The 18,205-nt window shown below is 35.7% G+C and overlaps 1 protein-coding gene across 1 annotated transcript; it reads right to left on the reverse strand.

Annotated features, from left to right (window-relative positions):
* Positions 1–223: 223 nt before the first annotated feature.
* Positions 224–17,746, reverse strand: LOC134742658 (cytochrome P450 4C1-like). The gene is made up of 9 exons (XM_063675844.1): positions 17,554–17,746; positions 11,288–11,377; positions 9,901–10,014; positions 9,054–9,236; positions 6,488–6,733; positions 3,810–3,999; positions 2,829–2,980; positions 2,283–2,462; positions 224–511 (listed from the first exon to the last, which is right to left on the reverse strand). The coding sequence occupies exons 1-9, from the start codon at positions 17,711–17,713 to the stop codon at positions 324–326; spliced, it is 1,503 nt and encodes a 500-aa protein (XP_063531914.1). The 5' UTR covers positions 17,714–17,746; the 3' UTR covers positions 224–323.
* Between the last annotated feature and the right edge of the window lie 459 nt (positions 17,747–18,205).

Here is an 18,205-nt window from a genome sequence, read left to right on the forward strand (position 1 = left end):
CCACTGTGTAACGACGCTTGTGGTTGGACAAAATAATTTTCTGGTTTTCGACGATAACTTTTTATTGACTTAACAAAAATTAATGAAATTTAGTAAGAAACTTGGGAATCTGTTCATGACTATCCCTCCCAAATTTTACGTTTCTTTGTTAACACTATAAAAAATTATTACCGAAAGACAGATAATTCTCATGTACCCATGGCCTGCATCGACCCACAGTGCGCCCATGCCTTAAGGCCAATTTTTTATATACGTATAACTTAATACTATACATAGTTTATTTTATTTCGTGTTTTACTGTAATTGTACTTATATATTCACTCCTATAAACTACATTCTCTTGGTTCTAATCTAACAACGTAATCTTCTACAGGTTTCATCATTATGTCGAACTTAACCCTTAAAGGCGTATCATATTCCGATTGGTCTAGGCCTTTGAACGGTAGAACCTTGTATTTTCTAAGTAAATTAGCTAAAGCAGTCTTCATTGACATCATTGCGTAGTTATAACCTGAAACAAGAGTACAATCAGAAATCAATAGACAGATAACAAATGCTTGATACATAAGTATTTGAGCTCTAACCTACCAATAAAATTAACAAAATACTTCATAATGGCATTAAAAATAATTAAGACACATCGCTTTATTACAGCCAAGGAGAAAATCAACGTAGTGACGTATCAGGAGCTCAAAACAGTGACAGAAAGAAGAACGTAGTGGCGGTTACTCCACCGACAAGAGCCAGGCTCTTAAGAGTTATGATGATGATGATGCTTTATTATATAGTTTCGTCGATTAACTTCATGATCGGTTCCTCTATCCGCTTTAATTCAACTTTAAGGACTTTTATGAGCATAAGTTGCTTTACAAATTTAGACATGAAATTAAAAAAATAATCTCTCATCCGGAAGTGGAAATGTATGTAGGCGTATGCTAAAAATCTCCTGGACCGATAGTTACTAATGTGGAAGTACTTAAAAGAATGAAGAAAAAGTTAGAAGTTTTGATGACGGTAAAAAGAAGGAAAATATCATATTTTGGACACATATACAGACATAACAAATATAATATACTACAACTAATATTAGAAGGAAAAATTGATGACAACATAAAAAATTTATGGCAGGCGAACATCAGAATACATCAGCAGACTTAATAAAGAAGTTACCGAAAGAATGGAAAGACAAAATAACACGAACAAATATAGAAAATATTCTTAAAAAATAAATACTTAAACAATTAAATAATTTCAACTAAAATACATTATTATGTTATTATATGTAGTGGAGCAGCCTGTACCAACACCAAGTATGCGCCGACCGGTCTCTTGTTTTGCTCGGCCAGCCGGCCGGTGTGATAACAGATGCGCTCAGTTTGTTTTTTTTTTGCCATCATTGTGTTGTTTACGAATTAGTTGTGTATTGCATTGTATATTTAATTATTTAAGTACTGCGGAATGAAGTGTCGAGACAAACCAATCTGGTTTAACGATGCTTTTAGATCAAATATTAAGTAATCGTGATTTTTCTCAACAAATAAAAAAACATATAAAAACATTCGCCAAAGGTTAAATATACCTATCAGAGAAAAATAAATGTGCTAGTGATTATAAAAAATACGCAATTAACTACTGGTATTATACAGGCTGGCTAAAAAATAGATGCATTCCCTGTTTTGGGATTATACTGAGCAACTTTTACGATGGGACCAACCACGAAATCGCGAAAGAAAACATTACCCTCCTATAGAAAATAGACCAGCCAAAATGTATGAAACAGACAATTTTTTTTTCGCGATTTCGGGGTTGGTCCCATAGTAAAAGTTACTCAGTATAATCCCAAAACCTCCCTGGCAACGGGAATGCACTTAGGTTTTAGCCACCGTGTAAACCTAATTGACGAGTTCCCCCGATTCCTCCATTATTGATATTATTTAGTAAACCCTATCCTTTAAATAAAAAAAGAATTTTCAAAAACAGCCGACATCGAGAAATCGTGAACCATGTAGGAAACCTTGTACCTAACGTTCTCAGACATTTCAGAAACGCACTTCTGCAGCAGAAAGGAATGGGCTAAGTGGCTGGTTAAAGACGTTCTGATCGTCGACAGATATCGTAGCTTTCGTAGCGGCATAACATCCAGGAAAGGACCAGAATCGAAAATGCCGATGAGCTTTTCAACCTTTTCAAAGATCGTGAGAAACATGCAGAGCCTACTGTCAACCTTCACTAGTCGAAGAGGCACTAAAAGAGAGAGAGAGATAGAGAGAGAGAGAACTTACCAAGGCAGTTTCTAGGAGCATGACTGAACGGCGTGAACTGCACTTGATGCTTCAGAGGACCCTCGAGGAACCGCTCTGGTCTGAACACGTCCACGTCGTCTCCCCAATAGTGATTGTTGCGGTGGATGCCCCAGATGTTTAGGAACACTGAGACGCCTTCAACAAGGGTTGTCCCGTTTGCTGAAGAAAACAAACGATCGTATACTTATACTTAAAACAAATTTAATAATATGTGTTTAGTTTGTGACCTCATTTTGGCGTTAATCGCATCGCATATCTGACACGATTATGATGTTCATTCCGTCACTTATTCTATCAAGGAAATTAACAATTACAGCGGCGGCAACTGAACAGCTCGTCACCTTGAGTAACAGCAAGGCCCTGTTAGCATTCCGATTCAAGGAAATTAGATTTTGTGCCACTTTGTACCTTGTCATAGTAACAATTAATATGCCAGCCGCTAGGGATCTCATAATATTGTCACTGAGACAAGGTACGAATCACAAAAATCAATTCTTTGATCGTACTAAAAAAATAAAATCTTACGCAAGACGACATCATGGTTGACTTCTCTTACGATGACAGGAACCGGAGGGTACATCCTTAGAGATTCCTTGACCACAGCTTCCAAATATTTTAGACTCGGTAGGTCCTGCACCGTCACAGGTCGGTCTGAATCGCCAAATACTTCATGCAGTCTGTAGTAAAACAAATATGTATATTAATAAAAACTCCTGGTGTAAATCAACATTTACCTACAGTCAAGGAATTTGATATTTATGATACTTCATATCTTGTCACAGGAAAACAGTATAATTATATAGCTGCTACTGACAATTTGCGACAAGATATGAATAGGTATACATTTTTATATTAAAGAAAAAAATTAAAAATTCACCGCTTCCGGCAAGACTCGAACTTGCGACCTTTAGGAACACAAGTCAGATTACTATTAACCAGCTGACCTACCGAAGCTTACCAGAAGCATTGAAATTGCACTCAGGAGGAAAGGCATTGAATAAGTGTTATTTATTCCTGTGTCTTTAGTTATTTATTTAGCTTGTATGTTGTACTTCACATACATTGTACTTTTGAATTTTTTTGCGGATGTATCGATGTTTTTCTACATCGAAAAGCTAGTGGTAAATACGACAAAAATAGCGTGGTACTATAGTCCAAGCCCTTTAGCCAGCCTATAGGCTGAATTATTATTTCTTTATTTATTTATCTTCTTAAATTAGGCGTTTTACAATAATTATAGATATAAAAGTTAAAAATAAAAACATAAAAAAAAACAATACAAAACACATTGTAATTTTTTTTACCTTGGGTGCCGCCAACAGCGGAGCAGGACCCAAGCTGAGAGAGGAACCGGCGGACTATCCGCGCCATGTCCAAGATCACCGTCTTCTGCACCTGACCTTTGATCCAACCACCTAGCGAAAGTCTCTCAAGTTCAATGTTCAAGATCTTCGCTATCAGACCGTTCGCTGAAAGGCTGAATTATTATTATTATGTTTTACTTACTCTTGATATACTTTGGCTTGTTTCTCCTGGAACCTGGACATAAGGACAGTCGTGAATGCCGTGCCAACAGCCGAAGTGTCCGTTCCAGCCATGATGAGCACCATGGTTTCCTCGCAAAGCTCCAGGTCCGTGTATCCCTTCTCGCCACCGGACTCCATGATTAGCATTTGTAGGAAGCTGCGTTTGTCATCTGAAAACAAACAGACGGTTGGAAAAATAATAATTTACGTCGACCGTCTATCAGGTAAGACAGTCTACATGATCTTCCGTCGCTTCTAACTCTTGTGTTTGAACACATACTTCACTTACAGTTAGGTAGAGGAAGGAGCGAAGCTCTTCCTTTCTGACTTAGTCTGAGTGACATTCGTATCCACTGATTTATATTTCAGTAAGTTTATTAAACTAAAATAAGGATGGCAGCTGGTAGCTACAACTATTAAGAGCATCTGAGTGGGTATACAATTTGGAGAGATCTTGCCCCATGAAGGTCTCAACCAAAAATATTATTATATTAATTAATTTATTCATATAAAACAATTACACAGTTACATATACTATAAATGAAATAAATAAATAAAAATCATTTATTTGGGACCACATAAATCCATAACAGGTTAGTCGAACATGCAGGAACTTAAAACTATGTTAGATTCAATTAATTATTACTTAACTTACTAGATATCTACAACTACAATACATACTTAGCTACTACTACTATAAATGCGCCAAACTGGAGTAACCAGTTTGCGAGCCGCGCTCAATTATTACTTAATTAATATTAAGGTAAATGTCTTCGGTTACCGCGATAGTTACTCATGAAATAAAACTATGAAAACGGAATATATCGCGTATACTGAATTTATAATACATCCCAACGTTTCAAACCCTTTACAGCGTTCGTGGTCAACGGGTGACTGAGGAAAAATTACAAAGTGCAAAAATACCCACATACTAAAATAATGAACAATCATAGACTACAAACTTTAAGGCTGGTTGTACATGCAAAAACGGTTCATAAGGCTAGTTATACACTACAATTATTTTCAAGTAAAGATATATATTTATACGCGATAGAAACTACGCCGGCTCCAACCCTACACCACGGACCCGAGAAGATTTAATTCCCTCCTAAATTGTAGGAGGGTATCCCAATATGGACCGGCAACAAACTCGGCGGGACACAACGGCGAAACGTCGGGATGTATTATAAATTCAATATACGTGATATAATCCGTTTCCATAGTTTTATTTCATTAAGGTAAATGTTTACATTTGTGACTTATATTCTATTGTTAGCAGAAAAGAAAAAAAGAAAGCAAGCATTTATTTATGTTAGATTTTTTTTATAACCGTCTTCACCACATTGGCCTTACTGGTAACAACCCATTAAAAAAGTAACTAATTAAAACTAAGTATTACCTACACGCTCGAAATTTTCAAGGTAATTGAGGGTCACACATATATGTGCACGCCTTAAGAAACAAGAATAACAACTTTCTATGTTTTTTTGAGCAAGTGTGAGAACCGTGTCAAGGACAGCAACACATTTTATGGCGCCGAGGTAAATAAATTAGTTTTAATATGTTGTATTTGGTTTTAAACATACTGTATCGATTGCGAAAATACTATAAAAATTCCTATCTATATGGAAGAAATCCCTTAAAGGGATAAGTTCGCCTTTGTACTGCCTATTCTGTGCCATGTTTGTGTTTTGTGTTTTGTGTTTTGTACAATAAAGAGTTTATACATACATACATACTATGTTATTATTACTGGTACAAAGTGACAGAAAATCAAATTCCTAATAGGTCGTAGAGTAACTAAAAATTCTAATAAGTCTAGCTTTCATTTATTTTTTGTTGTATATCAATGATTTGCAGCATAATAGCACAGCAGTATAATTTTAGTATAAAATAGCTAGTGATATATATATCATATATCAAGCCTAGGGATTCGACGAATTTTCATTGAACATAAAAAAGAGTAATTAAGATAAAAAAACCGGTCAAGTGCGAGTCGGACTCGCGCACGAAGGGTTCCGTACCATTACGCAAAAAAACTTGTTGTATGGGAGCCCCACTAAAATATTTATTTTATTCTGTATTTAGTATTTGTTGTTATAGCGGCAACAGAAATATAATTATCATTTGTGAAAATTTCAACTGTTAATGAGATACAGCCTGGTGACAAACAGACGGACAGTGGAGTCTTATAGTTATAGGGTCCCGTTTTTACCCTTTGGGTACGGAACCCTAAAAAAGTAATAACCCGTGAAGGCAATATTTTCCGTCACAAGTTTCGCGCGGCGCGCCATATTCCTTAAGAATGAGAAACCATTTATTGTCACACAACAAAAGAGAAATTACAGGAAACAAATAACATAAAAAATTAGCATGCGCGACAAAAGGAGCGGGCTCAGCATATGCTGCGCCAGCCACTTCACCAGGAATTGACCGCACAGCGCTGATTTTCAGTCCGCCCCCTTACTGAACCACATTGATATGCCCTCCTTCCTGCCTTATTTCGTCCTGTTATGCCTTTATATATGGCAGAGGGAATATATTTCCCACCTGATTTTGGACTAAGTATTTCAAAGTGACACGGTTAAATTTTGCTTAACTTCTGACACCCTTATAAAGGGTTAAGTTGATTCCACGTTTCAAATACAAAGTACTTACTCGCATCTTCTCCATGTAAAACCAGGTCATTCCTCTTCTTCTGAATGAGATCATTAATAAAGTCGTACAAAACTTTTCTATGTTTCACAAATTCCGTATAAGTCGGTATTGACTTATATATGAAGTCCGGATGCAACCAGGGTGTGGCGATTCTCTTCGACACCATATCTGCTATTTTCTCGAATGATTTTAGGAACGGTTGGTCGGTATCGAATTGGGATCCTAATTGCACTCCCATAACGGTTTCTGAAAAAAAAATACGTTTTTTACGAAACACAGTAACTATTTATATAGGTACATGGATGTAGTTTTCCATATTACAAAGGTACCGAACAAGTAAAATATGATAATGATAATTTTACCAAGAAACACAATGAATTCATAATAAATTGAGTTGCGAAAAAATTGTTTTTACCGTAAAAAAAAAAAACAATAATCTGACTCCGCCACCCATCCCCAAGTCGCCTTATACTTAAGTACATACATATTTTTTAAATATGTAAATTATACTAAAATATATTACAAATATTGATACCATTTATAATAAGATTAATATGATTTAATGCCAGTTACGGCGAAGTTATGTACTAAAGGCGAACTTAGGGTACGTAATTTTGCCAACCCTAATTTGCAATGAACTGCAACACAACAACTGGGTTTGATATCAAACCATAATGTTAAAATCGAGGTTCATTCAATCAGGGCTAACGCGTATGAATTCGCCGCTAGGGGCGCTAGTGTAGATGGTGGTCTTTTCCATAGTTCGAAATGTCAAATGTCACTTGTCACTTCAATGACTGACAGCTGTTCTTTAGTCTTTTGGACCACCATCAACAGAGGCGCCAACTGGTGAGCAAAAAACGATAGCCCTCATTGTTTATCTTATGCTTGCGTAATAAAGTCCAAGTTCAAACGGGTTTTCTAATGTCACATAAAGTTGTGTAATGTGACTACGGTAAGATTTATGAACCTAAAGGGGCCCACTGACTATCAATCCGCCGGACGATATCGGCCTGTCAATCAATCAATCTTTAAGTAGTATGGCTCCATCGATACTGTCGATGATTTCGCCAACGTCAAGTGGGATCCACGTGGGATCGAATTAATATTTCAGCCAGTGTACGGTAAATAATAAAATAATGGGCCTCTAGGGCTCTAGCCAGATACGGTTAGAGTTAGAAATACCAAATGCTCTTAGAGCACGACGTTGTTCGGTAGTTATTATTTGAAACCGATAGCTGGATTTTACGAGAAGCACGTGGACTACCGGCCGTTGACTCCAAAATGGTGGTTAAACACGCTTTGAGATTAATTCTCCATTCACTGTACACTACTACATTAGATTACTGTATAATAAAGCTATCGATATTACACTTTAAACAATATTAATGAGCAAAAAACAAAGTAATTAATCACGAGGCTACTATCAAGATGGCGTTTGAACCGGAAGTCCATCGGCCTGTCAGTTAGAACAAAAATTTGACAGCTCCGAACAACTGACAGGCCGATATCGTCCGGCGGACTGATAGTCTGTGGGCCCCTTAAGATGAACAGTCAATGATAATTATGATAACAGCGTTTAAATCATTAAAACTTTAAACGAAACTTATTATCTCGAAACTCATCTTTTAAAGTTACATGAGTTGCGCGTGACATGGCAGAGCTCAACGAATAACAGTATTTGAATCATTATAACTTTAAACGTAATTATCACGAAACTCTTATTTAAATGTTACTTGAGTTGCGCGTGACACGGCAGTGACAATTGTTTATAAACATAATGTAAGGTATAATAATAAAGTAATAAAATTTATAAATAATAGGGTAGTTGACACATGTTGAAATTTATAAATAAATCTAGTTAAATAGATAGAAAATGAGCAATTTATCACAATAAATTGGAAACATAAAAATATATGGGAATTTAAAAAAAATAAAAGCCCTCAAAGTTTCGAATAAAAACTTGTTTTTAACTTTCAAATAGGAAAAATATAACGGTAGGTACCATTCGATTCCTTACAATGTTTAAAAAAAATATTTAAATATATTTTAAAATATTGTATAGCAACAATATACATAAACGCAACATTTCACTGTCAAAATCGCAATTTCCTTGTTTTCCATACATCGAAACGGCTTCTAAGCAAAGTGACACAGTGACGTCACGATGTGTTGCCATTTGTGTTAGACTTGTTAGAGCGTTTGCTTAATAAAGTGGCGATGCCAGACTGACCATCATTTGTCTTTTGTATTTCTTTAAGACAATGGGTCCCATACAGACATTTGATCCTCAAAACAAACCTGATCGACTTAAACCATTAAAAAAATTGACAACTACCCTATTGTTAAACAGAATTAGCTGTTTAACCCAAGAAACCGTAGTCCGATAAAAATGTGACGTTTTCAACCCAAAGGTACGACATTGTCGTTTGTCGATAAGATTGATTTGTAATTGAAGCTATATAGAAATAGCGCCTTACTGACAAGCGACAATAAGTACCCTTTTGGTTGAAAATGGCACAAATTTGTATGTTATCTGTAATTTTGGAATAACTAGAAAACTTACCACAAATAGAATCGAAGGTATACGTAGTAATATATTTCCACACAGATACATTTTCATACACAGTTTCCTTCAGCTGTTTCGCCATGATGTGACTCTGTTTGTCGAACACTTCCACGAATTGGTTCAGATTCTTCATGCTGAATGTTGGGGCTAGAATCTTCCTTCTAGGCCGCCAAATAGTTACTGCAAAAAAATATTTCAACAAATTAAAATGGAAGTGTAAATTTCATTCGATTGCGCGACGTGACGTACACGTTTGCGTTAAGTGTCATTTTGTATGGGATTCCAAAACGTCCCGCTTGGCGCGCTGTACAAAATCCTATACAAAAATAGACTTAATGCAAACGTGAACACTCGTCACGATGTCGATTTTCTTTGGGTTTCGGGATTCGGGTAGGGTAGGAAACAGTGGCTCGAAAAAAATAGCCGGGTACAGTGGCTCACTCAAACTAATTCCAACATGATAGAGGCGATATTGGGGCGATTGAGCCACTGTTGGAGCTGAGCCACTGTTTCCTACCCTACCCTACTGAAAAGTCGGGTTACGTTGACCCAAGAGCGGGTAACTGTGACCTTATTTATTTAGCAGATAAAAAGGATGTAATAAAAAATATAAAAAACGGTAACTAGGTCGGAATTACTCGTGCGCGGGTTATATTGAAAATTTCTGGATTCATTAAGAAATTACTCATATTATTTTTCCTGCTACTTTGAACGACATTCAAAGTGGAAATTATTAACGGACTTCGACTTTCATGCTATAATGAAGCCCAATTAATGTATTATGAAAGGTTTAGTTAATAATTAGACAATATTAAACATTAAATATCAAAAAAATGTGACTTACCAGGTGCAAATATACTTCCGTTTCCTAAAACTGTCCTACAGAACTTCATTGTGAAGTTATCCTTCTCCACACATGACTTCATAATAATTTCGGCTGATAATGGATCAGTTACAACTGCAACATACAAAGCATAATAAATTAAAATGGGTACATTAAATAAGAAGTTGGTGGGAGTTGGATGGGGTAGACCTCGGCGGAATTTCTCTGATCAGATGAGGGAAATCCTGAAGAAAGGCCAGGTCAAGAGAACCCTAAACCGGCGAGCGTGTATGAGGAATGTTATGAAAGTGAAAGAAGCAAAGGAGGTATGTCAGGATCGTAGCAAGTGGAAATCCGTAGTCTCTGCCTACCCCTCCGGGAAATAGGCGTGATTATATATATGTATGTATGTAGTTACATTGTACATTAAATTAATTTCAGTGGAAATTGTAATTTTTAATACGCGTCTTTTGCCGACTCTATTGCGGCAATTAATTTTGTGATTTGGGTCGGTCGAGAAACCATTTATTTCTACACAAAAAATATGATTAGTTACTAAATATAACAGAAAAATATAACATTAAATAACTGGCGTGTCAGCCGCGTGTGTGACAAAAGGAGCGGGCGCATAAGCTGCCTTAGCCATTTACAAACGGCCTGATTCGAACTTTAAGATAGCTCAAAAATTTGTCAAAGATACGACATGGATCGGATATGTCAGTCAAAAGTGACGTTTTTATTTTCAGTCCGTCCCACTACTGCCACTTCACTAAACCACATCGATATAATGCGGGTTAAAATTATTTTAAACAGATATACTGAGAAAAGATTGCATGTGTTCATCTAAAATTTTAGTCAGATGGCGAGGATCTATCATTTGCCCGTTAAACTAAAAACCTGACTTCTTAAGCTACCTTACCATTGAGGCAGATATGAGAGGATACGTGCAAGAAACAACCATATCTCTTCTTCGCTCGATTTCAGCCATAGAGGTACAACACAACAGGGATGAAATGGTAGAGCCGGGAGATGACCGAACGAGATGCTCTTATGGAACTTTCAGTAGGAGTAGAAGAGAACGCGTTATGTTTGTCCTTGTCACAGTCTCATTTTTTATTCCCTACCGTAACGTTAGTAAGGTTTATGGTGGGTAACAAATAACCCGACCCAATTACGTAGGTCGTTTTAGGTATGTTTTCAGAAATGTGTGTTTTTAATTTGGTCGTATTGCGTATGTTTAGTCCCTCACAGGCGCACGCGTATAGCACATCTATAGAAAATATATACTTACTACATCTATGATTTTAAGCAATACTATTGGTTGATTACTGCATCTCTTCTCATCTTCGCTAATATTTGTCTCAGTGGAAAAGCATCCTAAATATCTGTTGTTACAATTTTTACTTACTTAAGTACAGCTTATGGACCAACCAAAATGTGGAAAGTCCGCCCTGAGCGGTGGCGATTCGAGCCGCTTTTTGAAATAACATCATCATATCTGAAAATAATTAAAATATTGTTTAACTAACGTTTCATATTTATGTGATGATCAAAAATCTTCGGTTCAAACCTCGGTTGTACTGTGTAGAGCATAAAAAATTGTTCTCGGAAAAATGCATAAAGTTGATATAAAATTAGGTCAGTAGGGCTAAGATGGTCGGTTTTTTGTCATCTGTCATCATGCCTGTCACGTTCTAACACGTAAGTATGTAAAAGTGCGAAAGTAACTCGTGACATGACAAGTGATAAACATGCGACTATGATACCTCCGCAGGATCCTTATCTATACAGGATGTCCTTAGCCATTGGACAAAGCCGAAATGTACATATGCATTAGGGTATTTAGAATCAGTATACAAAGTATCATAACAACCGGTTGCGAAGAAATTAACAAATTACGATTTTTTACTTTGGAGCAGCCTGTAGCTCCTGAGGTAATAAATAGTATGAAAACTTCTTCGACCTTATCGATTATCTTTTTTATTTATGACATTAATAAGATTCTGACTTTTGACAAATTTCATCATTGCCGCACATTTTCTGACAAATTATCAAAAACACTGGCAATGATTAATACAGTATGTTTCTTTTTGTGGTCGATCATTGGAATTAATTTTTGTTTGAATTTTTTTTTTCTTTTGTTCTAATTAAAAAAATATTAACGTAAGAGCATTCCTGAGAAGTAACCCTACGTGGGATTTCAGGCTTTGTCCCATGGCTAAGGTCAGCCTGTATATAAATAAAATACTCATGGACAAGTTTAGAGGAACGCAAAAAAAAGTCTAATTACTGGATTACAGCACCTAAAGTAATTTCAAAATTAGTAATTAAACTTTTTTGCGTTCCTCTTTGTCCATGAGTCGTGTAGTCATGAGTGTAGTGGTTAAGTGAAAAAAAAATGATTGCTTCCTCTGAAAATCTGAGTGCTTTGTATAGAAATTCATTGCAAAGTGTCCCGTTTTCATTGATCCTGTGTTTATGAATACTATATGTATATAGAGTTATAGAGAGAATGCAGATTGGAGGCCTTCACCCTAAGAGGGGTCCTTAAATAATCAAAATAATTCACTGATAAAAAATAAATATTTTATTTTATTTGTAATTGTATTGATATATATTATATAAATGATAATTGACTTGTTGCGAAAATAACTAATAATTAATGCATGAAAAACTATGTAATTCAATTTTCTTAAGGAATAAAAAGGCTTTTTATTTTATTTTATTACATTTTATTTGTTATATTAGTATATAGAGTTCCAGCTCTTCCTTTTAACCTGTAAGGGAGGTTATGACACACCTACGAAAATGGGTAGGAGTTTATCAGTATAATGTACATATTTATAGTAAAAATACCTTTAGAGATCTTAATTCTGAAAATAGGTCGGCGATATCGACCGGATTGTATCGATGTGTATTTAAATATACTCAATCAGTTTACACGGGGTGGGCCAAAAATAATAAAGAATTTTAGCGAATATTCTTCTTACTACATGGCTTTTACAAAATTTTATTTAAAGGGGCCCACTGACCATCAGTCCGCCGGAAGATATCAGCCTGTCAGTTGTTCGGAAATGTCAAATTTTTGTTCTAATTGACAGGCCGATGTCTGCGGTTCCGTCTAATTGCCACGACTCTTTTCATACTTTTTTTATGGGTCGTGGCAATTAGACCGCAGACATGTCTTAAATTACATTTAAAATCGCGATATACCCGATTTTAAATTGATTTAATATGTGTTCAAAACGCGAAAGATTTAAATGTTATATCGCAGACATGTTTTTGAGAATGACCATTAAAATTAAAACTATAATGATTTAACTACAAGAAAATATATTAACTGAAATAAATGTCATATATGAAGGAAAAAATTACCAAAGCCTCCAGTGTCCAGAGCTGGAATCGAACCAGCGTCCCCCGTTTACCGGACAGCTGCCTGAACCGCTCGGCTATCCGGTCACGGTGGCATGGGTGACCGGATAGCCGATTTTTCCTTCGTATATGACATTTATTTCAGTTTATAGTTTAAATAGTAGTGTGTCTACTTGAAAAAACACAAATTAAAATATTTTCATAGAAAATAATTTAATTTGTTCTTAGAGTAAGAAAACACATTATCTTCAAAATATACTCCTTTAGCTGTGATACACAACGACAAATATTTGTATAATTTTATATTTATCAACAATATGCTGCAACAATATGATGAAATGATGAGATGACGGGTGATAGAGATGAATGGAAGAAAAAGACATGCTGCGCCGACCCCAAGTGAATGCGACAAGGGCAAGCGAATGATGAATATGCTGCAGTAAAAAAAAAATGTTAACGTATTTTTGGGCCAATCTGTATAAAGTGCCCTTGTGCCCTATTTGGTGAATAAATGTTGATGTTTGATGTTAATTAGATGTTTGTTTCTAATCTAGCTCGGTCATTCAACTGCGCTTATCATGGCATAATTACGTAGGACAAATATTAATTATTATAGGGCATCATATTGCAAATATATTTTTTTTTTCTACTCGTCGACTAAAATTTGTGTATTACAACTTCATATGCAACACTACAACCTTACTCTTTTCAACGTTGGATAATCTATGACACTTCCGACTCAAGCATAAGAATCTTATCGATACGTTTTAGTCAATTATATAAATTTTGAAAATAGAACTTCATACATTTCGATAATATATTTCTTGTTTAAGGAGACTCGATTCAATGCAAATTAGGCACACGCCTGCTGCGTCGCATCTGCTTTGTGATTGGTTGGCCAACAAAAACATTTTGTTTTATGTTGTAGTAGAAACAATTGCTTCATAAGTCAGAAACACGTGTGACACCCTTCATATAGCAACATACATCCATACCAAAACCGCTTAGCGTTGCTTGTTCGTCTCCATAGGCTACGGTGGCCAAAATCGAGTAAAAAACTGTCTTAAAATTGAATTTAGCAAGGAGCAGGTACCAGGGCTTCATGAGTTACGAGGTGTCGTTGACCAACCCGCCGGGGGCGTGTGTGTGTGTGTTTGTGTGTACAAAAGGAACAAAGGCTTAACAGATTAGGGTCTTTAGCGAAAAAATCATTTGCAAAGATGCAGACTTTAGACGGTTTAAGTATTTGCATGCGATTTTCGTTACATTGCGGTATTTGATCGATCGACTACATTCTTTGTACTCTTTAGTTAGCAATGTATCGAATATTGCATGCAAGTTCTTGAACCGGGGCTTACGTGATATATTAATATCACGTAAAACGGTAAAGTAAAGGTATAAAAAACTTGTTCCATGATAGATGTTTATGCAAATGCTCCATAAATGGTCGAACGTAATGACATTAATGTCCCTGACTGAGGTAAGCATTGACATTGATATTTAAGATCCTTTCTAAATGTTTTAAAATTTAAATTTACATGAATAATTAATGTTATGCATTGATCATTAATTCTGCAGACCTTCGAAATTAATATAAAGGAAAGTTAACCGAAATTAAACTATCGTGCGACATATTTCAAAATATTAGGTCAGTATGGATTTTTTCACTATTATTTTTAGTCGCTTTTGGTGACATATTTCGGATTCTTCGGGAATCCTTCCTCAGGCACGAGTGTCCGCGGCGGCTGCTAAGTGTGCTAACGTTGGTATCTTTTACTCATTGTTCGAGTTGCAACTGACATCCCATACAATAGAAGTTACGCTCTCATTTTCAAAGGACCTGCTTAAATGACATGAAATTTTACATTTCCGTACAGATATCTATGTCTGATACTGGTAGGCCCAAAATCCATACTAATTTTATAAATGCGAAAGTGTGTCTGTCTGTTACCTCTTCACGCTTAAACCGCTGAACCGATTTAGTTGAAATTTGGCACAGAAGTAGTTTGAGTCCCGGGGAAGGACATAGGATGGTTTTTATGCCGGAAATCATCCCTAAGAGTGACAAGCGGGGTGGAATTGAGAGATTTAATGAATTGCCTGATAAATGATGTCAAGCAATTAAGCTTATGCTCATATCCAGGGGCTAAACTTTAGCTGCTGTTACTGATTCCACACAGACGAAGTCGCAAGCAAAAGCTAGTTCGTCTATATGTGCTTATAGTTAAGTGCCATTAAAATTGACATTTAATCCAAACTGTATGATCTCTGGCCCTACGTTTCCGGCATCTAACATACCGGTTCTTAAACAATGTGCCCCGCCCTTTAACCCCTCACTCAGTTATATTAACAACCGGTTATATTCCCTTATTTTTTATAAGCATATTACCTTACTGCGCATTAAAAATGTTAATGACGTCAGTGGAAAAACCAACGAACATATACAGTGTGGAAAAGAATAATGGGCCCTGGAGGGAAAGTACCTCAAAACCTTGCTTATTATACTTAAAGGGCCGGGCATTAATTTTTAAAAAGAAACATAACTGCATCCAATGATTTTTTTATTCGCTCCCCTCGTCCAGGAATCGAACCGACTATAAATTTAAAAAATACTAATTATGCAATATGTTATGTTGCGATATGATGTGATATGTTATGGATATTTTGTACGACAGACGAGTGAGACCTAGTGTTTCTTGGATAAATTTTAATTTACATGATCTGTATCGACTAGTGGAATAAAATAGCAATAGTTTATTTTTAATTTGTAGTCGGTTCGATTTTCGATTCCCAGGCGATACAAGCGAATAAAAAAAAACTGAATTAAGTTTTGTTTATTTATAAAAATAAAAGAATGTTTCCTTTGAGTAAGATGAGCTAAATTTTGAGGTTTTGAGGTACTTTCCCTCAAGGGCCCATTATTTTTTACCACACTGAATAGTAATTGTGTCGCGAGGGACTCAAATGTATTGCGCGCAGCGCGCATGTTGACAACGACACATAATAATATTGTGATGCTGCGCAAGAGATTTGACATTTTTTAATTTTATTTTTGACAATATTTTTTTGATATTGTCTTCGGTTACCGCAATAGTTACTCATGAAATAAAACTATGAAAACGGATTATATCGCGTATATTGAATTTATAATACATCCCGACGTTTCGAACCCTTTACAGCGTTCGTGGTCAACGGGTGACTGAAGAAAAGCTACAATGTGCAAAAATACCCACATACAATAATAATGAACCATCATAAAATAGCGGGAATATTACCCAATGCACTATACTTTTAATTGTAATGTAAATACTATATTTTAATTGTAACGGATATTTTTTCTTTTAATTTTCGTAATTAAATTTGACATTACCGGTGGTTTAACGTTTAATATAAATGTATTGGCATGCACTATGTTTTTACTATGTATTAACCAAGGTTGTCTGGAAGAGATCGCTCTTTATCGATAAGACCGCCTGTTGTCTGCCTGTATAAAGATACAGGCAGGCAGGCAGACAACAGGCGGTCGATAAAGAGCGATGATTAAAGAATCATTTGTTTTGTATCACAAATAATAAAATTATAATTCGATGGCCCTTTGTTTGTTTTGATTTTATACGAATTTTTTAAATACTAAAATTACAAATTTTAGTCTACAAAATTCGTATAATTAGTTTGGTTAATCGAATTACCTGTAATTTCAGTATCTGACTTACATGTATGCTCAAAATACGTTGACAACAACAATCTGGAGAGTCCCCGGCAAGCTCGGCCGAATTGCACCTTCCCATACAAACATTCCGCTCTCATTTTAAAACTACGTGTTGCATTGTAATGAAACTTTGCACATACAATGACATAAGGCATATCTAGGTCGGCCATTAGTTTATATAGCTCCAGTTTATAAAACAAGTTTTGTATGAAAAATTTAAATTTGCTGTATTTGTTTAACTATGGTATCTGAAACTACACAAACTAATTACAGATATAGATATACTTTATCCTATTTTAAGTACAAAGTTTCAGAGCAATCTAGCTAGTCGTTTTAAAATGAGAGCGGAACTACGTTTGTATGGAGAACCCAGGTCGCCGGAGAACCTTAAGCTTACTTACACGTCCATCACAAAATTTCATTAAAAATTAAAACTACAATCATTTACTTAACTAAAACAAAACGTATTATTTTCAATACATTCTCATTTAGCTTTGATACACAGCAAACTTTGTTAAAATGATCAACAATATGCACAGTAAAAAATCTTTGTCAGCGTATTTAAAAAAAAAACTTAATAATAAAAAACTTACCTTCATGGTTCCCTCCCAACAAATGCGCATGCCCAATAACCGGTAACACCTGCAATGCTCCTGAGGAAATCTCCTCACACACCTTCCTTATCCTCCTCCTCTGCCATCTGAAGTACACCGCCCAGAACACAGCAGCAATAGCCAGTAATTGCCAGAACATTTTTACTAAACACTTGCAAGTCACGGTTTTCTCAACCGGCACCTTAATTTCGGTTTAATCTTAATCCTCAATAGAATTTCACAATTATTTCAAGTTTTTTTTTTTTTACGCGACTGTTTGTGTCGGCGTCTGTTGCAAGAATCGCATGCGCCGTTTGCATTTCAATTATAAGTATCATTGTCGTCAAGTCTGAGTTCTTGACTTTACGTTACTGTCTAGTGACGTGACGCGTCCCGCGTTCTGCGTAAATTCAAAAGAAAAACCCAGCCAAGTGCGAGTTGGACTCTCGTTCCAAGGATTCCGTACATACACAATTTTTTACAATGTAATATTGTCTTCGGTTACCGCGATAGTTACTCATGAAATAAAACTATGAAAACGGATTATATCGCGTATATATATATATCTTTACTTGAAAAATAATTATAGTGTATAACTAGCCTTATGAACCGATTTTGCATGTACAACCAGCCTTAAAGTTTGTAGTCTATG

This window comes from Cydia strobilella, chromosome 7 (assembly GCF_947568885.1).
Source record: "Cydia strobilella chromosome 7, ilCydStro3.1, whole genome shotgun sequence".
NCBI classification, from domain to species: domain Eukaryota; kingdom Metazoa; phylum Arthropoda; class Insecta; order Lepidoptera; family Tortricidae; genus Cydia; species Cydia strobilella.

Coding starts and splice junctions, on each gene's coding strand:
- LOC134742658 (XM_063675844.1), bottom strand. CDS start 17,713: ATGTTCTGGCAATTACTGGCTATTGCTGCTGTGTTCTGGGCGGTGTAC. Junction 2,981..3,809: donor CAAGCCAAAGTATATCAAGA/GTAAGTAAAACA, acceptor GTTTTACTACAG/ACTGCATGAAGTATTTGGCG. Junction 2,463..2,828: donor CAACCATGATGTCGTCTTGC/GTAAGATTTTAT, acceptor TGTTTTCTTCAG/CAAACGGGACAACCCTTGTT.